At 39.5% G+C, this 27,852-nt stretch overlaps 1 protein-coding gene and 1 long non-coding RNA gene across 5 annotated transcripts in view; one reads left to right on the top strand and one right to left on the bottom strand.

Moving 5' to 3' along the window:
- The window catches only part of LOC140662213 (uncharacterized), a 57,049-nt gene that overhangs the window by 7,911 nt on the left and 21,286 nt on the right, over positions 1 to 27,852 (top strand). Inside the window, exon 3 of one of the 4 annotated variants that reach the window (XR_012046015.1) lies at positions 17,897 to 21,429. The exons of the other annotated variants lie outside the window; for them this stretch is intronic. This is a non-coding gene — a long non-coding RNA (uncharacterized lncRNA). Of the gene's footprint in view, positions 1 to 17,896; positions 21,430 to 27,852 lie in introns of those variants that run through there. 4 annotated transcript variants of the gene reach the window in all.
- On the bottom strand, positions 515 to 27,106 carry MYOM3 (myomesin 3). Its single transcript, XM_072885391.1, has 36 exons — positions 27,000 to 27,106; positions 26,773 to 26,847; positions 26,022 to 26,181; positions 25,614 to 25,771; positions 24,401 to 24,496; positions 23,598 to 23,686; positions 20,555 to 20,599; positions 20,160 to 20,300; positions 18,982 to 19,143; positions 18,557 to 18,698; positions 18,265 to 18,464; positions 17,890 to 17,943; positions 17,432 to 17,559; positions 16,627 to 16,810; positions 15,568 to 15,742; positions 14,814 to 14,935; positions 13,942 to 14,129; positions 13,654 to 13,780; positions 12,994 to 13,172; positions 12,803 to 12,917; positions 12,392 to 12,548; positions 11,890 to 11,999; positions 11,362 to 11,406; positions 11,094 to 11,230; positions 9,308 to 9,452; positions 7,998 to 8,057; positions 6,940 to 7,007; positions 6,522 to 6,632; positions 5,358 to 5,445; positions 4,226 to 4,264; positions 3,587 to 3,692; positions 2,605 to 2,768; positions 1,897 to 1,933; positions 1,758 to 1,780; positions 1,612 to 1,667; positions 515 to 889 (listed from the first exon to the last, which is right to left on the bottom strand). Exons 1-36 carry the CDS (start codon positions 27,104 to 27,106, stop codon positions 626 to 628), a joined length of 4,257 nt encoding a protein of 1,418 aa, XP_072741492.1. The 3' UTR covers positions 515 to 625.

The following is a 27,852-nucleotide window of genomic DNA, read 5'->3' as shown; positions in this document are numbered from 1 at the left end:
ATTACTGCGTGTCAGTATATGTAGAGGCTGAATGTGTTCCTCTGTAAAGAACCAAGCCTTGAAAATGTCACTGCCTTGTTTTCTTCCCATATGGCTTAGGTTCGTAAAGGTCCATACTTCAAGGCCCTGATTCAGCACAGTACTTAGGAAAATTCCTAACTTCCCCGACACAGGTCGGCTGATTTCAAGATGGATGTACTTGACGACAAGTGCTGGGGTGTCACCAAGGGTATAAGTTTAATAACACACACACACAAGCATATGTCAGCTACAAGATAATCAGTAAGACATAGTGATTTACTACAGAAAAACTCCACTGAAAGCCTGGTTCTCATATGTGAATCCTCTGGTATTTCCCACACAGATTTACTAGGGACGAATTTCTCTGTAAGGTGAACATGCATGTGTACACACACGCGCACGTGCACACACACACGAGAATTATTTTCTAACAACTACTAAAATAAAAATACTAAAATATTAATAAAATACAAATAGAGACATGAGCCTGAATTTTAGGGCAGAGACACTCAAAGGAATCCGAAGGAGTTAAATTCCTTTTAAATTCAATGAGACATAATTTACTAATTCATTTAGTTTTTTTCATTATAATCCCACCTGGGACTTACTCTTCTTCCATTCCTATTGGTATCTCTCCATGCTTATAGACACTGATAGTAACCTGCCCTGTTTCAGAACCATACTTATTCTTGACATAGATGCTGTATTTTCCTGTGTCTTCATTGCAGACTTTTTCTATGGTAATTGTGACAACTGTCCCCTTCACATCCATTTTGTAACGATCCTTAAAGACGATAACCTTCTCATTTTTGAACCAAGTGATTTCTGGGTAAGGATCTCCAGATATACAGCAAGTTAAACACAGGGTCTATTGTAAAACAGACAGCAGAAATAGATTATGAAGATATAAATGAGCAAGGAAATTCAGTTGATGAGAAATTAAGAAAAATAAAAATAATTTCTCTTAGATTTTCAATAGGTGGGATTCCAGGACTGTCCACTCCTTTTCCTGATACCCTCCAGTATAATCAGGACTAACCTGACTGAATTCACTGGGCCTGACTCATATTTGTGCTACTGTCTTTTTATAGCTTTTTTGCACTGTAAAGTGACACTTAAATAGGCACATGGGTGAATTTGCAATTACTTTACAGGATTTTTATTCTGCCTGTGTACCAGTAAAGGGGAATGTGACTCAGAAATGTAAGCAGCAAGTTGATATGATGGGAAAGTCAGGTCCAGCACTTAAAGGCCTTAGTCTAATCCTATAAAATGGGAAGACAAGAGAAAGTATCTGGCTGTGAAACAGAGCTAGGAAGCAGTAATATCCGAAACCTACAGGAAAGAGGTTCTGTGGCACAAAGAGCACCTATATGTGCAGAAGCACGTGCATATCTGGAAGCACCATCAACAATATAGGGGGCTGATACAAGTATTGTGGAGGGTACCACTTCACGCCTTTGGCGATTGCAGGAGCTCAGAAAAGCTCCTGGGAACATACGGGAGGGGAAAACAAGTGGTTTTCTCCCCATCAGTTATTCTTCTATATCTGTGCAAGGGCCTGTTATACGAACAGTTACTCAATATTACCTTGTCCTCCATGATGGTGGCAACATCTGGCAGACCTTGAACAACTCTGGCACGACCTGGGAATGAATAAATATGACCTTTTAGTTTTACTTATCAGCGTGCCACTTGGCTTTGTTTCGCGGAAGGAAGGAAATTAATTTACTTACACTTTTCTGCTACTGCTGCTTCCCTGAAAGTGAGGGAGATAAAATTATAGTGGTTTTATTTATTAGGCATTGTATTCTCAATACAGGATATGACACTCAAAATAGATTTAGTTGTGAAAAAATTTAGGCGGGAACTTACTTTAGCCTTCTGTGCTCAGCCAGGGCATCTTCAAAGGCTGCAAGGAATGAAAAGGTTTTAGGGGAAGTTGCCGTTTATTTAATTTGACTTAGTAGATTTAACATAATGCATCAATGTTGGAATTACAGGTATGTGTGCACATAGATATGCATAATTATCATCTGGACAGTATCTATATCTGCCTTAAGGAAATATGAATCTATTTGTATACTACTGAAATTAAGTGAGGTCTAATGTTCTCTTTCCAAAGAGAAGTCCAGAGGAGGAAAAAAAACCCAAACTTTGAACAGTTTGGAAAAGCCTTTGTAAACCTGAAGCCACATTCTCTTTTCCAAGATGCCACCTGTAAGCTCTGTTGGCCTGTGGAGGCATTGGACACATCCCAGGAGCAGCTGCCCTCTCACTCAGAGCAGCTGCCCTTTCCCAGGAGCAGCTGCCCTTTCCCCAGGAGTGCCTTACGCTGTGGCAGCAAGGCTCCCTAAAGGCTTCAGTCCTTTCTGCTGTGCACTTCTCCTCTCCCTGTGTTTCCTCTGACTTCTATGGGCACTTCACTGTCCTTCTTAACCCAATTTCATAGTGTGCTGTCATGGAACTGCAGCTCCAGCTCAAATAAAGGAGGGAGGAATCACTGCCCATGATTTGAAGGAGTCTTGGAAAGCAGCTCAGGTATCTCTCATTCCTATAACAGTATTGTTCGACTCAGCTTACCTTGTCCAGACAAGTCAGTTGACAGTTTGTGAGAGTTGTTCCCGTCAAATAACTCCAGGGTGTATTTTCCCTTATCTGCATCTGTTGGGTTCAGTATGTGAAGCCAGATCTGATTCATAGTGCTCCCAGCTTTCAGTCTGTCACGGCTTTCCAGTTGTTTCTCCCTAAGTAAAAAAATGATATCATTTCAATAGTATTTAGTAGAGCTGTATAAATTAGAGCGCTGACTTTTTTTAGACCTATACTGGTTAGAATAAGAGAGTGGGAGTCAGGACCTCACTGTTAGTTTCATGGAGAGTTATGTACTCAGTCACTTCTGAAAATCTCATGGGTCATCTAGCTGTGCTTTTAGGCAGTTTGCCAAAGCTCTACAACCTCTACAAAAGACCTCTTAGTTCTTATTTAGGAGATTAAATAGGATTTAAATGTTGAATATTTGTAAGTGTTTAGCCCTTAAATATTATTAAAAATCTGCCTCCTTATATACGTGTGTAGGTGGTATCTAATAAAACACCATTTCTCTATTTTATGAAGACATTATGAGGCTAAATTAGCTAGTGTTTGGCAAGAATTTTATAATGTTTGGGAACGTTTGTTATTCAGAGTGGGAGAATAGAGTGGTTTGGGAAAGTGCAAAGTAGTAGAAATAAAAAAATTTGAAAAAAAACAACTTCTTTTCCTGTCTGTAACCAAGGTGGCTGTAACTGAGCAGGACCTTACATGCATCATTATTATTCTGGTAAAGATGATCACTTATAAATATTTCTGCAGTGCTAAGATAAAAATAACATGACTGCTTATTTTGGAATTCCCAGACATGTTTCAGGAAGCAGAGTGAATTGTGGCTTTCAGCCCTTACTCAGACAAATCTACCATTGCCTTAAAAAGTGACAGGCTCAGGCCCAACATGTTTAATTTTGATGATAAACAGTTACAAGCAACAGCACTCCAGAAGCCTTGCAAATATCTTTTGGGGACTTACTTGTGATACCAAGTTGTTTTCATGTAGTCTGTGTAGTACTTCACGTCTGTGTAGATTTTGATGCCTTCTTCAGTAGGCTGAATTTTCAGAGGTGTAGCAGAAAGAGCTAATAGTGTAATTGAAAGACTGAAATTGAGGAGGACATTCAAGAATGCACAATTTTACATGTTACGCAAACAAAATCCCAAGCAACCTATTAACATTTCTCTCTGGAGAATGTGGCAAGCTGAAGGTAGGATGGTATTCTACCTCTTGAAGACCCTGGAGCTTTTAGCAGCTGGTAGAAAAACGTCAGCATCTCTTCTAGAGACTTGGGTCTGGAATACATATCTCATAGACAGAAATAATACAACTTGGCCAAATTCACATAGCAAGTGATGTGACAAGGAGCAGGCTGCCGGCACGTAGAGGTCACATAATTAATTTGTAAGTGCAGAGGGTTTAACGTCCCTGGGTTTATCTGCTGACCATCCTCCTTGACAGTTTGAAGGTGCTTCTAACGCTAAAGGAATAGTAAATGGGTGGTATTGTACTTGATCCAAACCCAGGGACGGCTCCTGAGCAGTTTGTTCTGATCGTGGCACCCCACCTTTCTCCCCTTCCATTATTACTGTGTCAGCTGATGAGAAAGTGACATACCACTGATCCTACACAGCTCCTTGAGAAGGTCTTCGAAGGCTGCAAAGACATAAAGATTTAAGTGTCTGTAAATACAATATTTAGTAAATCACGTCCGATCTACCAACTTAATTTCATTATGTTTAGAATGTATTATATCTAGTAGTTATTAGTTGTCTTTTTCTGTTGTAAAGAAAACTCCATTACTCAGAATGGAGTTTTTGCCACTGGCTTATTTATTTTTAGATGCTGGGCATTTCTTACTAAATTTAGATGCTTCTGTCTTCCTCAGCACTCAACATGTGCAACAGACTGCCTTGCAGAAAGCAGATTTATGTATCAGGTTTAAATGATAGATTCCAGATGTCAGGGTAGAATTTAATCTTGGGAAGCAGAATCTTCTGATTGATGCTGAACTGAAGTGACTGAAACATTACTGAGCTTTTAACTATGGTGCTTGACAGAATTTATATTGCGGTTGTAGCTTGATAAATTACTATATATGTAAATGACATTAGAATGTCAGAACTGCATATTTATTTTTCAATTTCCAGAGCATATTCGGAACACTGAAAAGTGAAGCAGGAATCTGCAGTAACATGTAATTGTTTTTCCACTTGATGTTGTCTTTAACAACTATTCTGTTGTCGTAATTCAGCCTAGAATTTTTTTCACTGGTGGGGGACGCAGAGTGGAAATGGAATTTTGTTCTCCTGATGCTTCAGAGGACTGGCTGAACTTCCAGGAGTGAAAAGTTGTCTGTGGATTATCAAATGAAGTACAGTATGGACAGATGCAAAAAAAAGCTCTGAGATCAGATGCAAAGGAGACTTTGATTCTGTTCATTGGGCTCTGTATAACTCTTGCAGAATAAGAGACTGTTTTACATAGTGCATTTTATGACTCCAATCTCACATGAAATACTTGTGATTTTTAAAATGATCAGCATATATATATATATGCCATACTAGATTGGGAAACTCTTTAAATTTGACCAGTAACTTTTTATGCAGGTTTTAATCCCTATAAAAGCATGTAGGTACTATGGTAATTAACAATGTGGTAGAAAGTTATGAAATTTGTTTTTGAATCCAAAAATAATCCCAGGCAGGGGTGTGAATGTGTATTATTGCCTGATACAAGGTTCTCTTACCTCCTTTGGTGAGATCAAGTTGGGTGTAGTCCTCTCCTCGGTCGTCTGAAACAAGTGCTTTGTATTGGCCCTCATCTGCTTTGGTTATCTAGCAAATACATATGTACACATGTAATATTTATTAAAAAAAAACCAACAAAATCCAAACCCAACCCCCCCCCCCCCCCCAGCCCCAAAATAAATTTCACATATCATTGACATAGGGCAGGATTTGGAAAAGGGGGAAAAGCTGAGATTTTCTTCTTCCCTCCCAATGAATTTGGCTGGATGCATCAGAAGGGAGAGTAAAAAAGGCAATTCGCCCCAGAATCTCCTTTGAAAGGTTAGAACGGACCCTGGTTCATTATGAACTGATATCTTGTCAGTTACGCAGAGTCGGTATTTCAGCTTTTGCCGTCAGTCACCCCGTACCACTGCATGCCATTAGTGGTGTAAGGTACAGGTACGTCTGGGACTCAGTGATGATGAATGCACACTGCTCCATAAATTTTCCTCATGTTGCTTTGTCAATGTTCTTGACTTCCAGCCTGCAGTGTTCCTGCTGGTCCTCAGACTTGTGTGAGCAGAGATTCTCACTCACATACCTTTAGCTACTTGTTTTCTATAGGTGATTCAGCTGTTTGAAATTAAGATGAAAAATCAAACCCAAACAAGATTCAAATTAGCCACTCAGAGATTGCACTAAAAGTCTAACTGCACCATCAAGCTCCCTTTCTTCAGCTGTATCTTCTCTGAGGCAGAGTTAAAATTACCAGGGGCATTATATCAGCTTGTCTGTCCTTCTCTGTAGGTCAATCCATAAAATATCATTCAGTTACTTCTGTAATCAGCTCAGTAACTTTTTTTTTTTCATTACTAAAGTTCATTTCCGGAATAGGCAACCAGTCCTGATCAGAAAACCTGAAAAGCCCACACTTTTCTTTTAAGCAACTCAGGACATGTTAAACTTTTAACAGCCACTCAGTGTTAAAAACATCTTATTTCTAATTCAGATCTGACTAGAATGTTGAATCGTTTCTTCTTTTGTGCTTTTCTCAGCATTTGTTCAATTTCTTTCATTTAGTGGGCACTATCCAAAACACACATTGAATGTTAATAAGATCAATCCATATTTTTTGCATTTTCATGTGATCACCAAAGCTTCTGAGTTGCTTTGTCTTTCACCTTTTTAATACGAAGAGTTCCTATCCCAGTCTGTGGATCAAACACACCACCTGCTCGTGCTTTCTTGTTGAAGAACCACTGGAAGCTGGTGTCCTTTCTCAGGTTTGTTGCCTGTTTGAAGTTAACATTTAGAAGTCAGGGTCCCAAATGCATTTTATTTTTGAATGCCTTGATGTCCTTCTAACTTGCATTAGAGGATTGCTGCAGAATCTTAGAAACTTCCTTCTTTATTAAAATGTCTGTCCAAGATATACTATCTCTTAACTTTCATTGGTCTGCAAATAAGCATTTGGATGAGCACTGTTCATACCCTTCCCTTAAAATTCACAGCTAAAATTTAATGCTAAAGGAATTCAGACTGTGCAGTTGCACATATATGCATATATATATGCGCACATATATGCATAGCTGTATGTACCTTGCAGGTAAGGAGTACTTCACAGTTCTCAGTAACCTTCCATTTCAAATTCTCTATAAAATGTGGACCTAGAAAAGAAAATAAACGTCTTTTGCAATGCATTTGCACAGCTCTCAAGTGTTATCTGCAGAAATGCCTCCATCTAGTGGGGAATCCTAGCAGTGCGGTCTGTAGGGAATGCTTCACGCTGCTGAGTTTTGCGTGCAATAAGCACTGCAGTTTACAGCATGTAATTATTGCTGGTTTTGTAATGTCCTTAGGTAACGTATCTTTGTTGAGGAATCCTATCTCAAAATGTAGTTGATGATGCTGCTTAACCAGTCCTTTATGACTCTACTTTGCATCAAGTCAGTGTAGGAGTTGATAGGTATTTCCCAGGTGAATTGCAATAGAATAGAAAAGCCATATACTTCCTGATTTTATTCCTGATTCTGGGAGGGTAAACTAGGGGACAGGTTACTTTAGATACACTTTCATCTTATACTAAGCATCTCTGAAAACAGGAGACTGGACCTATAATCTAGTGTGGTACCACAGTTGTTATTAAGTGAATATTTTTATCCCTGCTAGAAGGGGATCACCCTTCCAGTTGTAGTATTTTTTCTGTGAAACTGTTTTAAAAACTTCCTTATTTATGAATATAAGATGGGGGATAAAATGAAAGTGGAATTCATGGTTCTTTTTAAACTTACCTAGAGAATCCTGTTTTCTACAAGGAGGATGAGTGGATCTTAATTATATGGTATATATTCAGATTGGACAATTTTCAGAATTCAAAAATGTTCAGATGTTCAGTGTTACAGCACTGATGCAGAAGATCTATACTGAGGATTGTGGCTAGCATGGCTAAAACTATTTAAATAAATTCTTTTGATTTTTAAGAGCAGGGCAGAGTATCTCAAAATAAGGAACCTTATCCTAGTGTATTAATCAGCTTAAATAATACACTTCAAAAAGATGATAAAAGTATTTAGAGCGCTCAGTGAAATAGCTTTGCTGAGGTTTTGCCATCCTGTTGGCATCATTCTGGCAAGTCATTAACCTTCAGCTTATCTTACCCTGCTTTTTCTTCCATTCTCTCCGTTTTGCATCAGCCTCCTCTGCAACTTTAGCAAAACCTATGAGAACAGCAATGATCAAAGTCAACAAACTCCCCACTATTTCTCAGTGTTACACTTTAGAAAATTCTGATCACGAAAGGTATTATCATTAGAGCTGTGACATTTGTTTATGAGACATCTCTAGTGCATGAGTTACCTCTGGTCCCCACTGAGAACCCCGAACAGATCATTCTTTCATTTAACTTGTTGGTCAGAACCTAACCTTTATTTTCATTAAAACAAGAGAGTCTTTGAAGACCTGACCATTATGCATTTAGGAAATTAAATAGGAGTTTTGACCATACAAAAAGGTAGGCTAGAAACCCTGAAATTAAAATGTTTAAAAAGTAAGAAACACAGAAGACAGCAGAGAGCATAGAATTTACCTCTGTTTTAGACAACCGCATGTAACTTTAGTTATCTCTAGTTCCTTCATTGTCAGTAAAGAAAAATGGGCACTTTTAGAGCACAATTCATGAAACTTTTATATCCTGAACTTAGCATGTGCTGAGCTGTAAAACTGCCCGTTTCTCTCCACTGGTTGTAAAGGGAGTCAAGTAGACTTGACATTTTATAGACACTTTCCATTCAAAAAGTTTGGAAGCTTTAGAAGGTCACTTGAAAGCAAACTGTTTGCAAGAACTGAAAATAGAGATAGACACTCTATGGGGAAGTATTTAAATGAGAATATTTCATGAGTTACTTTCTATTTTTAATTAACTAAAAAAGGCTCTCTGTACTAGCATAGACAAGGACCCTGTATGTTTCATGTTCAGCTTGCTTTGTTACTTGGACTTCTCCTGGAGTACAGTTGACACTGGTTTCTTTATTGCATACAGTTTAATGCAATTAACCAGCTGTTAAATACAGTGAATTTTCAACCTGATTCTGTCCAGAGATAAATGAGTACATGTAATAACACGTCATACAGTTTACTGCCAAGACACAGACAGTTTGTCATCGTAAGATAATATGTAAAACATTTGAGAAAAAATAACTAAGCATTCCACTGGTTATTTTACTTTGGCAGACCATTTTTATCATCAAGGACCCTATATATAAGACCAAAAGCTTCAATTTACGTGAAAGAGAAATTCAGATGATTTCTTACATGATTCCTGGACTTTGAATGTGTGCTAAAATAAATATTTGTTCTCCCCATTCCCAGTGTGCCATTATAATTGTTGGAAATACTTTGGGGACTTAAGTGCCTAGAAAACTTTCCACTGAGCATGGCAGTCTATATTTGATCCTGAATTCCCACTTACATTCATCCACAAGAACTAGGGTGAATTGATTTTTAGCTTTTCCATCTTGCAGCTGGGCTGTGTACATCCCTTTATCGTCATCACAGAAATTCTGGATTATCAGTTCTACGAGACCTTTTCCTTTGACAAAGTTTATTTTATGTGTCTGTGTAAAACAAAGGAAATATGATAAACGGAATAGTTTTTCCACAGCGGAACTGTTCCAAGGTCAGATCCTGGCACAGCATTTTCTACAACACTCAGACATTACAGTCCTTTTATATATGTATCCTTATATACTTCCCTCATCTTACAGGAATAATGAAGCCAATGCACTCTGGTATTCTATATTCTGGGATTCATCTATTACTTGTTTATGGATGTAGGTGTAGTAGAATTGCTTACAGCAGAACTTTTCTCTGGGAGAAAGTTTCTGTTAAAACCACATAACACAATACATTCTTTCTTGTTGGATATTACAGGCTTTTCAGCTTACCAGAGTCTGTATTATTTTTAGTATAATAGAAGTGTTGCACTTAATTACACATCTGTGGCACATAATTGCATATTTGGGCAATTTTGTATGTAATGAGTGGCAAAAATGAGTAATTTTGCCACCCTGTTGACATAATGCTAGCACTACTGAACCTTTTATACATGCACCCTGAAACCTACCAGACACTTAAACATAAATACTATCATTATGCCTTACCATCTTGTTTGCTCTAAGCAAATATTATCATTACAAAGAGCTTGACAATACTTTGTAATCCTGCATAACCATGTCAGTTCTCCAGTGTAGAAACGACAGTTCTTGGAATAGACAAAGCCTTCAATAAACTTGCTACACGTTGCTTTAAAAAACCCCAACATCGCAATAACAGCTCTGAAATTCTTTGGCCTAGTTCTATCCTGTTGTTATATCTGGGTTTTTTGTTATCTTGGCATTGCTACACTGCATCTAACTGACAGGCGAGATATTGTTCTTCATTCTCAACTGTTCTCCCCTCTGGTCCTGTCATTCCAAATACTTTTAAAATGTTATAGTACTAGCTTGATATGGGAAGACAAGGAAGAGGCTAGAACACTTTTTTAAATGTATCAGAAGGTTGGAGTGCACTGTAACACATGATGCAGTGTTATTTCCAGTGCCTCAGACTGAGAAATAAATCACTTTCATGTGCTCTTAGAATTCATGAGATTTATCTGTATTCCGTTCAAAGAGACAAGGTGGAAAGCTTGCAGCTTTGCTTGGTAAAGCAGAAGAAAAATATCCTGTCTTATTGTCAGAGATGGTATTTCTTTAGCATCCACTGAAATAAGTCGAGTTTGTTCATCTAAGACAAAGCTCTCTGTCCTGCACAGGTGCATTTCTAGTGTGGGAGGAATTACACAAGGCTGAGGTCTGTTGTCAGAAAATTCCCTTATAAAAGGGAAGTCTCTGCTGTGGCAAGATTGTCAGAGGCAGCCTCTCAGGAGGGGCAGGATAACAGGAAAGCTGGATAAGGAGAGGATGTTCTCTGAGTGTTACCACTGAAGGTTTTGCTGGCCACAGCACAGCTGTATTACATTGTCTTGAACTAACAGCTGCAGCCTTGCTTGTTACAGGGACTGGTCAGCTTGAGAATCAGACAGTTGGCTTTCTGTTTATGCACAGTGGAAAACCAAGCCCTAGAGTCTTCCAAAAACACACATCAAAATATCTGATGGGAATTTAGAAAACTGTGAATGTACCCATTTGCTCTATCGCCCTGTTCAGCAGGGGGAAAGTAAGTCAGAATTAAAAACAAAACAAAACAAAACATACTGGAGTACTTGTAAGCTCCTTGTCATTGAAGATTAAATGCAGCTCTGCATTTGGTGACAGCTTTTCAACCTCCAACCACAGCCGCACTTCTCCTTTCTCCAGAACATCAATGTTCCATCCAGATATCAGCTTGATCACTGGAAAACAAAGAGAACCAGGGAGGAGAATTCATAGGCAAACCACAGAATTTGGGTCAGCCAGGGTTATGTCAGGGTTCCCCTTTCAGAGTCTGTACATACGATAGTGGCTTCTTACTGGTTCAACTTACATGGGTTCCTGATTTCATGGCTACGTTTCAATAACTTGTCCAGATCTGAAATGCAAAGAAACCCAAGTCATTTAGATTAGTACAACTAGGCCAAAACGAATTCATTGTATTAATTTAATTTGTTAATGAGCTTTATTTATGTCAAGAAGAAGATAGTAAGTACAAAACATTCAATAGCAGGGAGGACTAGAAAAGGTTGTGAAGATAATTCTTAGTTATGTCTGAAGAAAATGTTGGTTGTATCAGTTCAAGAAACATGTTAAAGACATTTTAAATCACTGTGATAGTGTAGCTGTGTGTGAAATCTGAACTGTAATGGAAAAATGACCTTCCAGGAGCATGGACTCTTTTCTTAGGAGACTGTAAAAGAAACTGCCCTTGAGCCTTCAAGGAATGGAAAACATCTTCCTAATGATGCCACTGTCATTATCACTTACTATTCCTCTACGAGAAACTTTCCTCTAAACTTCTAATATTAGAAAATTATAGCACATTAGATTTTTGTTCTTGTCAATTATTAGTTTTTACCTTCTTTTGTTAAAGTGCAGCTGGCAGAGATATCATCATCTACATCCGTGACCTCCACTGAATATATACCCAGATCCTTTTCTGATGGGTCTTTCAGTATAAGCTTAGATCTTAGAAATAAAAAAAAAAAATTAAAAATTATATTTTCCTCAAAAGTTATGCCTTCTGTAACAGAATGCAGTACATTTGATACACCTGGAACATCAAATATAGCACTCATTGTCATTTATATGTGACACTGAGGAGCAAGGCAGAAACATTAGCAATATGATGGCTGATGCTTCCCTTTTGTGACTTGAAGATTGCACTGAATGCCTCATTTCATGGACACCAGAGCTGAGAATCAGGTACAGAGATTTGCAGAAGTTCAATTGTGGGTATGTATTTTAGTTGAATATTGGAAGGAGAGGGAAACATTTGGCTTCACATTTTTCTCAGTTTTTAATATGTTCTTTATTTGACAGTCCACAACTAATTTTCTCAGTGTGTGTTGTATACTCACTTATTGCCTTTCTCTTCAGTCCGAACTCTGTCAGGATCTGGTGGTCCTTCATAGTCCTTTGACCAGATAAATTCAGAGGAGTCATTCTTTTCAGGAGCTTCAAAAGCCATATAAATGAAACCCTCTTCATCGACCCCAAGTTCAATTTCATTTGTGCCTGTATGAGAAAAAAACCCACAAAACATTCCTTACCAAAACAGATCAGGGCTAGATATCTAACTCAAAAAAAAAAAAGAAAAAAGTGTACAGCTAGAGTAAATTCATTTGGGCAGTTTGATTTGCTAATCTTTATTTTGACTGTGGTTGTTTCTTGCCATGAAACATGTAGCTGATGTTTCATAAAGCAGTTTTTTACTGGAATCATCATAATATTTACAGACTCGCACAATCTCATCACTTTTAGTTTCCTACCAGGTTTGGTTTTAGCCACCACAGGATCCGAGGGGAGTGAAGGGGGTCCAATTCCAGCCTTGTTCAGTGCTCTTACTCGGAAAACATAGCATTTCCCTGTCTCCAGATCTGAAACCTGCAGGAAACAATGACAGGAATTGCCGTAAGACTAAATGAAAAGCAACACTTGGATACTAAGTGCATATACAGACCTTCAAATGGGTGGTGGCTATGGGCTGCTTATTTATTTGTTTCCATTCCTCTGACCCTTCTTCACACATGTCTACGTAATACCCTGTAACTGGACCTGCTCCTATGTACAATGGTGCTTCCCAGTGTAGCTTCAGGGATGAGTCTCTTACTTCAGTGCACTTCACATCATAAGGAGGGCCTGTTCAAAGAAGGGTAGGCTGTCAAACAGTAACATTAAAAAATGCAACTGGGTGCGCTTTGGTTAAGTTTGAGATCAGAAAGCAGAGAGTTTTAAGGTAACAAGTGGATAGTGGGTCCGTAGGAGATACTTTCTATGCTAATTAACTGTAGCTGTAGGTTCTAGAAAAAAGCATGCATCAGCTGGTTTAATGTTATTTGCTTTGATGTAATATACAAATATGTTAAGATATTAGATCCATATTCTTCATTCTCTTGAAACGTTATTAAAAATACCTGGGTGCTGTATCTGTGTAATGCAGAAATAATAGCCTACGTCTGAATCGGAACTTCCCTAGAAGTGTTTGTGTGCTTTTCTGTACTGGGAGCCACTCTCATACAGCCTATAGTTTTCAGAAGTCCCTTGGATTCACAGAAGAGTGAGGAGGTAACTAGTATACCTGGTAATATTTTTCTGGCTGTTGTTTTTACATGAGAGATACCTGGTTCTGGCATTGTCCATTCCTCACATCTGAACAAGTCACTGGGTTCAGATACTTCCCCAACCCCAGCCATGTTCACTGCACAGGCACGGAATTCATACAGGTGACCTTCCTCAAGGTTGCTGACCTTTGGGTTCAGAAGTGCAAACATTATTAGTACAGCCCTGCATGGTCGTAGTCTTGTGAGGGTAGGGAGAGAGTTCTAGACTAGAGAACAGCTCAACCCTTGTTATAGCTACGGTTCCCGCTATGCTTAAAGAAGGACAGTATTATATCTGAAATGAATACCGTGTAAACTCGTTGAGGAATTGGCTGAATATTGACTTCATGCCAATCTAGTTCAGATGTATCGTGCTGATCTAGGAAATAACCCAGAATCTTTGTTCCTCCCTTGCGCTTCGGGGGTTTCCAGCCGATGGTCATGTCAGCCTTCCCACAGTTTAGAAGAACAAACCCGTGTGGTGCTGATGGACAAGCTGCGCAGCAAGGGGAGAGAGAAAACACGTAGGAGGTATTGTTCAGTGCAGGTTTGGGATCTAGGGATCAGGAAAAGAGGTGTAGGTATGGGATGAACTAGGCTGAGGAAATCTCTGTGTGCTCATGCCAGATGTGATTCTATTTGTGTTAAGGCCCCCTAATACCGCTCTAGCAGTGTGAAAGTATTTGAAAATGACCAGATTCTTATTTGGAAGTCACAGCAAAAGTCACGGATGTGTCTCAGGATGTTTCTTGCATATTGCTTTATGGTTTGTCTGACAGAAAAGATGGAAGCAGTGGGTTGATAAAATGGACAAGATGGAGGGTTAGATACTGGCTAATGTGGTTGGTAGGATTTTGTAATTGCCCTGGAGAAATTCACAATGCTGATTTCAAGATACCAGCATAATTGAGCACTTAAAATGGTCACTTGTACCAGTGCCAAATTAATACTGAAAATGTAACACACTGCTAAGTCAAAATGCTAATTAACTCTGTCCACCCTTGACAAGTATAATTGATGACAGAAGCTGCAGGGTACAAGAAAATCAGTTCCCTGTTGCTTTGCTTTGCTTATCTGCTCAACATTATTACCACTACATGTAATAATAGCTATGCATGATAGACATGTTTTTCAGGGATTTCATTTTTGTGTGTATGTGCATGTATATGTTACTACTTACCAATAGCTGGCCTTACAACGATAGGATCTGTTTCTGGTGAGCTTTCACTTAGTCCTGCCTCACTGACAGATTTCACACAAAAGACATATTCTTTTCCAGGCTGCAGCCCAGGAACAGTAAATCTAGGAGAGCAAATTAATATGTTTGTGTTTGACTGTTCAAAGTACAGGTAAACAGTCTTTTGAACAGACAGCAATACATTTTAATAAGGCATTGTAACTTACAAAATTATTATGTGCCATTACAAATTAAAGTGCACTGTGTCACATAAAATAGCTACCAATAAATCAGACAGTAAGTATAGATCAGATAGAGAGGTGTCATGCTGCTGGCTGGCATTGTTGGTAGAATAAACAGAACTTTTTAATGGACTTTTTCTGCTTGACATGTGACCCCCTCAGCTAGAGAGGTATTCTAAATCCTGTATGTGAGTGACACCAACTTACTCTACTGGAAAGCAAGCAAAAAAATGGAAAGTGGTTCTGCTGGTGCCATGAGGTCTATCTACCTTCTACAGATCCAGAGTCTATGAAGAGATACGCAGACTTTGCTGCCAGTCTGGCTTTGGGTGTAAAAGTGAGACTTTGACCAATACTTAATTCTAAAAGAGGACATGGTGTTTGTGTGCATGCATGCCTATGCGTGTGCAGAGAAGGAGGTTCTTTTTTTATCTGAAATATGACTCCAGCCATAAACAGAAGAATCCAAGTTGGCACCCTGTCTTCTCTCAGTGGAGTATAATAGCTGAACTCACTCATTACATGTCACGGGCTTATTATTGACAGTTTGCCATTCTTCTGTCCCAGTCTCCCGACAGTATATGTAGTAGCCAAGAGGCTCCAGACCATCCTTTAACTTATCCCATTGCAAAACAACAGATGTCTTGGTGTCTCTGAAAGCTAAAACCTGAGATGGTGGAGGCAGAGTAGCTAAAAAAAGACAAAACAGAGAAAAATGGGGGGTTTTAAAATTTAAGAATTAAAAAAAATATTATAAGTGAGTTGGCCTGTTTGATTTATTCACCTCTTCCGGAGCATCATTTTCAAATTAGAGCAAAATACCATGGACATTGTCCCAGACTATAGCCTATATTTTTATGTTTGGGTTTGCCATATCTCATATTCCTCTCCCTTACAGCCCATTGATTTCTGCAGAGTTATGCCTACTTAGCCTCCTCTGAAGTAGAGGAGAAATGAGACTCATATGGTAACTCTCATGTGACTCCACTATGAAATGGGACCTGCTTCACTCTTGAGAAAAAAGGACAGTATGAATGAACACTAGGGCAGCTTTAATATGGGAGAATATAAAGAAATAAAAGAAAGAGCGAGTGCTCATCTCTCTGCATAAGGGAAACATGGGCATGAGCCTTTGCATCTCTTACTGTTGTCAGCTCAGTCTGGGAAGAAAACAAAACAAATCAGCACTGCGAAGACTGCTGTTCCGTCTGAAGCCCCCAGAAACAGGCTCCTTCAGCAGTCGTATCATTCCTTCCAACACTGGTCTGTGTAACTGCTCTCTTACACAGTGCTGGAAGCATACTTGGATTAAACACAGGCTTCAACTGTTTCTTATTTTATTAAATGTAATTCCCCCATCATTGCTTGGTTAGATTTACACTGCACTGACCAACTGCCAAATAATTAAACAAGGATTTAAAGCTTTAAGAGATTTCCTGATATCAAAGCAACTGCTGTGTAATCATATACCATGAAGTTTAAAGGAAAGCGGGGCAGGGGAACCCACACGTTACTTTCATAGCACATCTCCTTTTCCATATCGCTAGTGTAGAGCATATTAATGAAATAATTACCCAGTTTTGCTCCAGCAGTTACAGGCTCACTGGGCAGGGATGGCTCACTGATTCCATACTTGTTAACAGATCGCACGCGGAAACAGTATGATTTTCCTTTAACAAGATCAAAGAGTGCAAATCTTGGGGAATTAACTGGCATATCCAGATTAACCATTTGCCAGGAGTTGCTGCCTACAATCGACTGTAACGAAAAAGGTGATGATTTACAACTCGTGTTGTAACTCAAGCTTAAAACCCTCCTGAGCAATAACAAAGCTGATCTTTACAGGAAAGTAGTTTAAAAAAAAACACAAACAAAAAACCAAACCAAAAATGTAAATGATGTATTTCTTGTTGATATACCCAAACTTTTCTTCCTTGGCAACAGAGGGCCCCTTTGCAGCAGAAATGGTACAGCAGGTGGGAAATGAGTATGTATGAAAGGAGATTGGTAGAAGATACTAATTAACTGGCAGAATGATTAGTGGGGAACAGGAGAGTGAACTATCGTGCAGTTCTTCACAGCTTTTCCACACTTAAGGGCCCATAGGGCAGGAACAGTCTTCCTGTTAAAACTGCTACTGTTGTGTGGTGTAAAACTTACTTGTTTATTCTTTGTTAATCATTACTACTTGAGTTGGTGTCAAGAGTCAGGATCATAGCTCAGGTTAACTGTGGAGCTGGAGAGAGGCTGAGCAAGCCATTTTTGAGGCTGTAGTTCTCCAGTTACCGACACGGTGAATAGCCTTGCCTGCGCTATAGACCATCTGAGAAATAAATGATTGTTCTGCAATTCCCCTTCTATGTGATACTATTTTCTTACCTTTTCCACATAATAATTCAGTGGCTCTCTGCCTCTTGGATCTGGTTCGTCCCAGGCCAAAGCCACATAATCTTCTCTGACCTCACTTGCATGAACATTGGTGGGTGGCAAGGGAATTTTAATATGTCCTATGGGAAGTCAGAATAGGCTATGCTTTAGTTATAACATGGCAGGAAAAAAAAGTTCTTTTGCAGTGGATTATGTTTTACCACTATAAAGTAAGATCCTTCAATATAACGGAGGAGACTTAAACCCTTTGGGGACATAGAGGCAAACCAAGATTATTATAAAAGGCTGTGCTGTTTAGGATAGTTTCTGATCCTTGTGCAGCTTACAATGATGTTTCACCATATATTTTCCTAAGTGTGTTTTCTCCAGAGTCATGTTATTACAGATCTCATTGCTGTAGAACAATCATTTCTCTCTGAGAGAATGGCTCACTATAAATTTGAACTTACCTTCCAGGTCATCCTTGAAGATTTCTATCGTCCTGCCTTCGTCGTATGGAATAACTGTAATGTCAAACAGGGCAACGTTATCCACTAAGAGAAGATGCTTGGGGCTTGTCAAGAAAGACAGAGCCCAGGACTGTGTCATTTCGTTATATGCATAATTATATACATTTCATTACACATGCAATGAAATGTCGTAACTGGTAGTCTGATCTTTTTCTGTCCAGAATAGTACTAAGGTGGGTTCAGCAAAGGCACCGCATGGCAGTATGTTGCAATGATATTTGTGAGAATGGGGAGAATCTGGACAAACTGCATTTGGTTATACCTGCAGCCTCACATTGTACTTAAGGAGAAAATTTTCCTGATTTTAGTACAAACCTGTCACTCTCTTGTCCTTGCTGGGGTCATATGTTGTAACAGGATCACTGGTTTTTGAAGGATGACTGATGCCCTGTTTATTGACAGCCTTTACTCGGAACTGGTATGTCTGTCCTTCAGCAAGGCCCAAGACAGGGTATCTGCAGGTTTTCACAGGCTTGTCATTACATGGGACCCAATCCTCTGACCCAGCAACACACCTGAAATGAAAAACAGCCCGTGGAGTTCCTTGGTGGTTTTTCCACAGCATGATCATGAGATTTTTTTGCTCAAAGATGATTAACATACTGACCTTTCAATATAGTATCCCAGAATCGGACTTCCTCCGTTATCACTGGGTGCTACCCAAGAAAGAATCAAGCAGTCTTTATTTACATCATGGCATTTCACGTTGAGGGGGGATCCAGGTGCACCAGCTGTTTCTGCTGCAGCATCTATAGAAGCACCAAGTGATAATGGTTAGGGTTTTTTTGTCTCTGTACCAAAATTTTCATTCAATAGCTTAATTTTAAGTGTCTAAAGGCCTACATCCCAGTAATACAAGTCATATTTTCTAATACCTAAATCACTACTGAAAATAAGATTTGGACATTTTGATAATTGAATCCATGCACAAAATTGGGAGATATTTTCTTGTGCATGAGGTTGTGAATTCCTTTATGCCAAGGTATTAGGAAAGGAGCTTTTGTTCCAAGTAGGATAGAATCCTGCTAATACCTCTAACAAACACGTAAGTGGTCTGCTCTTTATATCCATCCAGTGAGGGGACACGGATAGTGTAGAATCCCTCATCTTCTTTGTAAGCACATGACACCGTCAGAGAAGCCTCCTGGTCTTGGTACTTTAGTTCCCGACGTTCAGAGTTCTGCAGCAACTCACCTGTGAAGCATGAGAAGGGGTAAAGGAACTCCTAATGATTCTATGATTCTGTGATTCCGCCTGAACTGGTTGAGTCAGGAGTGGCATATTTCCAAATGCAAAAAAACCCCACAGAGCAAGATGAGCGATCTGTAAGACACTCCTGATATTATTATTATGCCTCCAAGTTATAGTCACAAACTCTGATCCTACTTCGTTGCTATGTCTCTCTGTTCCCTTTGTACACAAATGTGGAGCAAAAAGCACGGTCCTTGTCCTGAAGAGCTTGCAGTCCAAGCGAAAAAGAGTAATAAAATGCGGCTTCAGATGAATTAGGAAGTAAAAGGTACTCTTCACACCAGGTAACTGGATGCTCTGAAGTCTGCCAAATATTATGCCGGCTCTAACTGAGGATATATTACCACTCAGCATGCAGGATCTTTTGTCTGAGTGGTGCTCAAACCCAAGAAAGTGGAATGGCACATACCGTGCATTTTGTGTATTTTTATCAGAACTGAGATACAAACTCCAGCCAAATTCTCCTCAAATCGCTAAAACTCAACAGCCCCTGCTATTTTCACAGCTGATTCTGGCAGAAGTGCTGGAATGGCAAGAGCAGTCTTACTGTGCTGCTTCTGCTTTCCAAAACTTAATAGCACAGAAAGATTACCAGTTTGGCTAAGATCGACATCCTTGATTGCCAGCAGAACAACACAGAATATCCAAAAGGTTTTTTCACTAGAGAACCACTGGCTTTTCAAATGCTTGGTGCTTTCATTGTATAGAACTAAGGCTCTTAAACTATTCTTACAAGCAGAAATAAGTCATTACCTCCAAAACATTTTAGTGGTGTCATCCTTTTACAAATGAGGAAGACATACAAATTAAATAATAACATCTGTAGCTTGAGTAGAGCTGAGAGCAGCTCAAGAATCCTGAATTCTAATTCTCTTCTGTGAACATTAGATGACAGCTGTGAATTCAAATGCTATATTCATATAGGTATATGTATATAAACTTAGCTGTTGCATACAAACCATCTCTGAACCAGGTAATGTCTCGTTGGTGTTCAAGTAAATCAGAAGAGAAGTAACAGGAGAGGGTGAAAGGCTCCTTTTCTCTTGAAAATAAGGGTTTCAGTGGAAAAGCAAAATCTGCCTCTCTGGCCATAAGGGATCCTATGAAATAAGAATAAAATTCAGCATGATAGACTCACCAGAGCCTTCCTCCTTGTAGTCTTTTTGTACTACATTTTATATAATTTTAAAATATAAAATTAATATTATTTTATATATTTAGATTGGTACCTGAGCCTTGCACTTTTCACGTGCAGTCAGGCTAATAGGAAAAGCTGTAGCTCAGAAAAGAAAAATCAAATTGCTTCAGGCTATAAAAATAAAAGGAATAATAATAACAATGATCATTTACTCACTTCTGTATATTTCTGAATCAAATCCTGACTCCTTTCCATAATATTCTATAAGACAAGAAGAAAATACATTTTGCAAATCTCATGCCAGTGCTTATCTTCCCCTCAAAAACATACAGTGATGTTCAGCAAATATGTTTTTCCCTCACACCAGCTCTTAATGTGAACCTTCAAAGTGTCATCATATGGTAAAACATTAATTCATTTGACAGCTGATGACCTTCACAAACAACTGAGGATGCGTCTGCATAGGAAATTGTTCATACGAGTATACTAGTATAAGCAATACTGCTTTAAATGCTCATGTGCACACAGTTATTCATAGCTAAGGAAGTTTGTTTTCAGTTTGGCTGTTAAGCTGCCCTAGGAAAGTTATGCTGAATAAAAGCATGCATACAGAGAGCTACGACTTTTGTTGTATGAGTGTACCAATATGGTTCTGTCCAACTTAGAAGTGTGACAATCTAGGATCACCCATAACTGAAATGCTTCAATTATGTCCCTGTTTGGAGACAGAGCATGACAGCTATTCATTGCCACATACAGCACGGAAAAGGAAAGAAAAAGGTGTTGCTGTCATAAACATTACTGGAAGTGGAATTTGGCCAAACCCCTGAATTTAAGCAGCACTCCCAGAGGATGATGTGGGGTTCTTGAAGACTACCGATGACTGGGACTTCAAGCTTTAACCAAAAGAAAGGATATCTGTCCTGAGACACTGAGGTAATTCCTGGAGCCGAGGGAAGTGCGTCCCCTACCAAATCAACAGCACAAACAGCCGTGGATTCTTTGGAGGCATCACATGTGAATGCTGGCTTGAATTACCTGATGTAGCCTGTGAGAACTGCTGGCATCACAGCACAAAATGAAATGATTTGGAGCTGATAAACTTAACACAGGATGAAATTGAGATACTTTCCTTTCTTATCTTTATAAGCCACAAGAAATGCATATAAAATAATGCCTATTTTTTCAATGAACGAAGCTTGGCAGTAGCAGAGCTCACTTACAAGCAAAAGATGAGGACTGAGTGTTAACAGCTGAAAAGGAAAGAAATGGAGAGCACAAGAGGCAAAGCAGAGCCTCCTCCCAGGTCCTGTGAGACCCTCAGTGATGTCTTTAGGGAAAGTGAACTTCTGCTGTAGGAACCACGGATCCCAGAGGCCCTCCCCTGGCATCAAGGGCATTCCAGACAGCGTGGGGCCAGGAGAAGAGATGCCATGGGCCTGCCTGGGGGATGAGGAATGTTTCCAGTGGAGGCAGGATTAAGGCCTTGGTGTAGTCTCTATTTTCAGAATGTTAAATGCAAATAGCAAAAGGAAGAATCATGTTACTGGGATGGCATTAGACAGGGTCAAGGGAGAAGGAACAGTGTGGTCCTCTCACCCGCAATCACAAGGAACAATGTTTGCAAGCTGTTTGAAATGCTGATCAGGCCTGATGAAGGGACAGTTTAATCAGGCACTTAGAGGTGAAGACAGCAGTCCCATCCAAGGTTTTCTGTGATAGACCACAGCTCTTATTCTACCATCATGCCTGCTCTGATCCTAAAGATGCTGATAGGAATTGGGAGGAGTATGTGATTATTGCCACGGATTTTTTTTCAGACAGCTGCTTCTGCTTCATGGCAAAGGCCCAGTTCCTGAGTTCTGGACATACTATAAGAACCTTTATAGAAGAGAAGCCTTGCACACTTGGTAACGTTTTCTGTATTTCTGCATTAGGGTAAGGGGAATTTAGGAATTTGGGAAGGCTTGCAAGTGAAGGTTTTCTGGGCTGTTATACATGTCCCTTTAGAATTGGTAAGTGTGTGCTGCGTATTTCCAGGTATGCTGAATTTTGACATTGTTTAATTAAAGGATCTGAAAGATATCATAAACAATACACTTCTATTACAATTCTGGAGTCACATTCTTCTGTACGCATATGTATCCCCGAACAGTATTCAGATGTGATCAAAATATGGCATGCAAATAATAAGGATGATAATAACATAACCCATGACAGAACCAAGAATATATCAAAGCACTAGCAATAAATATACTATCTAAACCAAAGAAGACCCCTTCTGTCTGAAAAAATAGTTCAAGCTGGCTTTGCAATTCAATCAGTCGAAGAAACCCACCTCTTCATGACCAGTAAGATTTCCGAAGCAAACCTGTTCCCTTCCTATCCATCTGTTACCATTTGAATTACTCCCTTGACTCTCTCAGTCCCACTGAAGCATTTAGTTGTCTGCAGTTCTGTGGGTCTATTCTGTTCAGGCTTTTTATGAAAAAATTGTTATGTATACATATGTGTGTGTATATATATATGAAATATGAACAGCTAAACTATGATCCTATGAAACTGCACTGCATATTTCTTAAAGCTTGATATAATTTCCCTTTTTAAGTACTAGTAGTTTACTTCCTTCACCATATGTCTGGATTTAGCTTGTACAGAATGTGTATCTACGGCGTCTACACCAGTTATTTTAGGAACAGCACAGATCCAAAGAAGAAAATCTTGTATTTGCTCTTGGTAGTTACTGATTTGAGAGAGAAATACGGTATTCTATGCAATATTGCACTGAGAGATCCCCTTGAAAGCCACAGTACTTGTTAACCAATTTCTTACTTATCTTTAGAAATGCAGCAGACTCTTTCTAGGCCTGTTATGTATTTAACTGTATGGCTGTTTCATATCAGTCCAGAAGAAATAAGTACCTAAATTTAGTATAATTTCAGCACAGTGGAAGGACAGCTGTGTCCATATGGAATCTGAAAGATTTTGCCTGAGTCCAGAAGTGCCTGAGAAAGAGAAGCCGTTATATCAGCCATATACATATTAGTTAGCGGTAGCTAAGGATTATTTTACCCAGTTGTGCTTTTCCCTCACTAATAACTGAGAGAAATTCTCTTCTCCTATTAACAGAGTGCTCACTTATTTCTCTGTTTTTCCAGAGTGCTTGTATGTTCCTATGATATAATGTATAACACTGAAAATATTTTGAAGAAGCTAAAGAATTTGTAAATTTAAAACCAAAGGAACATTTTCTACTTACTCCTGACAAGTACTGTAGCAAATGAATAAGCCTCGCCGTATTGGTTCTTAACTTCAACACTATATTCAGCAGAATCTTCCATGGAGCATCTGGAAAAAAACATTTCCCCTCCATTTAGGTTTCAGTTACTGTTCATATTGCACAGGACAAATTCAAAGGGGTTCCCCTTTAATCCCAGAAGTGAGAAGTAGATACTTCCTTTTCATCAAGAAGCTGCTTTTCCTTTTGATTACAAGGATTTCTTATACTTAGTGGTCAGTTTTTTTCTCTTGATACACAGAAGCAAAACATTTCAAGTTTGTTGAAATGTTTGAAATGTTGAAATGTTTGTTGAAATGAAATTATGAACAAACGTGTTCATAATGAACAAGCAAAAGACCTGTGGAGCACTTGGTTCCACTGAAGCTATGCATATATCTTTATCACAAGTATCATTCACAGAGTTGGACTAATGTCATTCTGATTACATTGATCCATCCTAAATCACATTGGTATGTCTGCTTGTGAAGTGCTCTTAATGTACATGGCCTTACCCTGAATGAGAAAATTTTGGCCATGCCTAAAAAGAGCAAAACCAAATAAGGCTCTACATTTTTTTTTAAAGATTTTTTAAACCTCATGAGCTGCTGTTGAGATTGCTTCCTAATGTCAAAGGTTTAGCTCAGACACAACACACTGAAGTCAAGCAGGGTCAGATTCCAGAATAATTCTCTTTTTTTGTTTAGCATACACAAATGGGGAGTTTCAGGACAGCAGGTCTTATTCAACTGAAAAAACAACTCAGACAAGAGCACATACATTACCTGCTGATGTGCAGGGTCAGCATCCCAAACTTGTTTTTTATCTTGTATTTTCCTGCTGGGGCTAGGCGAGGATCAATACGAACTCCATTTTTATACCTAGTTGAACACAAAGGAAACACTTTGCTTAGGAAAGGATGGAGAAATTGACTGGTAAAATTAACACTTTAATTTAAAATTATCCATGTCAAACACAACAGAGGCACAACAGAACAGAGGAGTAGACACAATTCCCTCTTTTACAGGTCTCCCACATCAATCCAAAACAGCCTTGCAGCTAACCTAGATCCCTCCCATAGTCCTGTGTGTGCTTCTTCCCTAGGGCTGCTTGCAGACTGCCTACGGGCAGCTTAGCATTGGCTTTTTGCTTCCTCCTCAGTTTACGCTCCCTGCTTTGCAGGTTGTATGAGGGATTCCGAGCAGATGTCTCTTGCTTCTTTGTGTTCACTGGGGATCTGTGGGAGGTTCATATTCTCTCTGCTCTTTCAATAATTCAAAGAGGTTGTTCTGGAAGGACACAGGACATCAGGAGCTCTGACAGTAGCGGAGTAGCTGCCTACGAAGTCATTAGTAATCCAAATGTTTGCATACTTCAAACCTTCCATGGGAGGACTGGTCAGTCACTTTAACAAACTGATCAAAATACACTTTGCAAATTGTTTTTTGAGGTCATCTTTCATTTATTTCCATCCCTCTGTTATTAATGTAAATGCTGCAGTCAGGCCCAGTACGTAACATTTCCTCTTCTGTGGTTTGGTAAATATGCAAAACTGAGTAAATGAGAGTTGGTTTGTATTTTACTAATTGGAGAAGTGATAGCAGTTTAATGCTAAAACTTGCATGGTATCCAAGGTAGCCAAGCCTTGATGGTGTCTATGTCTGCGGCGATTTAGTGCTGGCAGTAGATTCTGGTTTCCGAGACTTAAATCCTGAGTTTGCCTGCAGGGCAACACCAAGGGAAGCAGGGAAATCTACATGAATATCAGTCCCATCCCAGAAGGAGCCCTGAAGGGCTGTCCACTGCCTCCACGGCCCACTGAATGCTTAATGTCTTTACTGGTCCTAACAGTGGAACTGGAGAATTGAAAGTGTTTTCAGTGATTTCTGAAGCTCTCTCTTCTTTCTTTGGAGATGTTACTCCTCTGGTTGCTTCCTGAAATGCACACAGACTGTTAGCCACCTGGGCAGCATGAGTCATTGCTATCGACTGACATACCAAGTAACCTGCGGTGGTGGGGAAGCCAGGACTGTACATGCCAGCTTCACTTCCATCCTCTCCCAGACTGCATGCACTCTGAGGGGGATCCAGAACATAGGTGGTCGCCCCGAACGCAGCTCAAGGTATTCCTTCTCCACACGTGCCTTTTCAACAGCCTGTGACAAAGATAGACTAAATAAAGGCAATAGAAAGGGATTATGTTCTAACTACACAAATTCTTTTACAAAAGGGACATGTGCGATAATGCTTCAGCAGCAGGAGTATAAGGCCTTGTCCTTATTTCTAATGGTTTTGAGGTTGTCCTAACACCTGATTAGGTTTAGTATCCTCTCCAGAACGCTAGTTAGTCTTGGCAATTTTAATCCTGTTGGTGTTTCTGCTATCAATAGAGATGTCTGATCTGACCTTCCTCCGAAGGGCCTTCCGGTCAGCTCTCACACGCAGCAGTCTGCAGTTCCGAATAACCTCCTTTTCCAACTTTTCCATGTCATTTCCAAACCGAACTCTCTTTTGCCCCCTCTGTTCTAGCTCTAGGATGGCAGCTTCTCTTCTTATCTTGTAATCCCTGCAACAGAGGATTATAAAAGCCAACAGAAGTTAGGATAAAGCTTTTTATTTTGTTTTGGTATTTTTTGTTGTTCTGTAGCACATATTTTGGGTTAAATCAGAACGAGTGCTAAGGACAGAAACATCAGCTTGCATGCAGTATGGGTATGAAAGTCAGGCAATTATACCTCATGGGAACCATGAGCACTGCTTTAATGGCACAAGAAGGGGATCCACTATATGTCCACTTTTAATCCTAGGCGGGGAACTGGGAGAAGGACTAAAGGGAGAAGGGATGTTGTAACTACTTAGGTTGTTCAGCCATCACAGAAGGATGGACAGCAGGATCACTGCCAAGATTTTCTAGGAAAGAGGGGCAGTTCCATTTGCTTGTGAGCAGGGCAATATTACCCATTTTCACAGGTACCAAGGCAATATATTTTGTTTCCTGCATTTTAGTTGAGGTCGTTTTTCTTTTTAAAGGAACAACCTCTTGATTGAACCTGCTTTTTTTGCTTCCAACGAAATGAGTTGGAAACTGTGACCCCTATATACAAAGGTGATATTGCATACAATGGTTGTATTTGAGTTATAATGATTTCTGACTTACTGTGGTATTTCGGAGGTCAAGGCAAGGGCAGCTGCTATCGATAACTCTGAAGGGCTGAAAGTCTCTTCTTCCTCGCTTCCAGAGGCAGACGCACATAAAAGAATCCAGACAAGGTTCCATAATTTCATAAACTCAAAATTCAACAAATCTGTGAATGCTCAGTGCCGAGTGTAGAAAGTCCTGTCTGGACCTGATTTACTTGGCCTATCCCTAACTCTGTGGCTTACCTGGTTTTGAACTTTTTCTTTCTAGTTGTGGAGGTCATTTGCAAGCTCTGTTGCCTTTCCTCCTTTTGCTCCTCCTCTCTGTGGTGGAAGAAGGTTCGGGTTCCCATGCTGGGAAGTCAAAAATGAACTTTCTTGCTGGAATAGAATAAAACATAAAGTGGCTTTCAAATAAGACACCTTAACAGAATCTCTTTAAGTTATCATTAAGTCCTTGCTTTGCTTTGCTTTGACGTTCAAGGGCTGTGAACGAAAGTTCGTATAATACTATCTTCTGGCATTCAAACTATGAAAGGGGTTTGTTTTGTGATGCTTCTGTGAAAAATGAAATCAGATGAAGAAATTACTAAGTCTTTAAAGGCAGCTGAAGCTGTAACAGAACAGTAAGTAGGCAGCATTTTGTGGGTAGATTTGTTTTCCTAGGACTGATCTTTGTTTTCCTAGGACTGATCCTATGCTCTAAATCTGGTGGATATTCTTCCAGGGAGTTCCATTAGATCAGACCCCCAATATAGCATGCAGATGAATGAGGAGCATCATGAGAAGGGAGATCAGAGGGACATGGAAGACTAGGGACAAAATAAGGTATGGAACATCAGATAGTGAGATACGGAGGAAAAGTTTAGAAAATAAGCAGATTTTTAGTCTGGGAACTATATTGCAGGGGTAGTTATGATGCCAAATAGCCTGTGACCTGCCACCCAGGTTTTGATCGCACCACGTTCTGACCCTGCCTGGATGTGCCAGGTGTTAGATAAGGCAATGCTGCTGAACCAAACACACAGGCTGCTGTGCAGAAATCACTTGGTGCCTGTGGTAGTTGGAAAATCCAAGTGGATTTTCTGGAACTAACCAG

Source organism: Ciconia boyciana, chromosome 21, assembly GCF_034638445.1.
Source record: "Ciconia boyciana chromosome 21, ASM3463844v1, whole genome shotgun sequence".
NCBI classification, from domain to species: domain Eukaryota; kingdom Metazoa; phylum Chordata; class Aves; order Ciconiiformes; family Ciconiidae; genus Ciconia; species Ciconia boyciana.
Note: the sequence above shows the minus strand (reverse complement) of the source record. Positions and strands in the feature narration are given on the sequence as shown.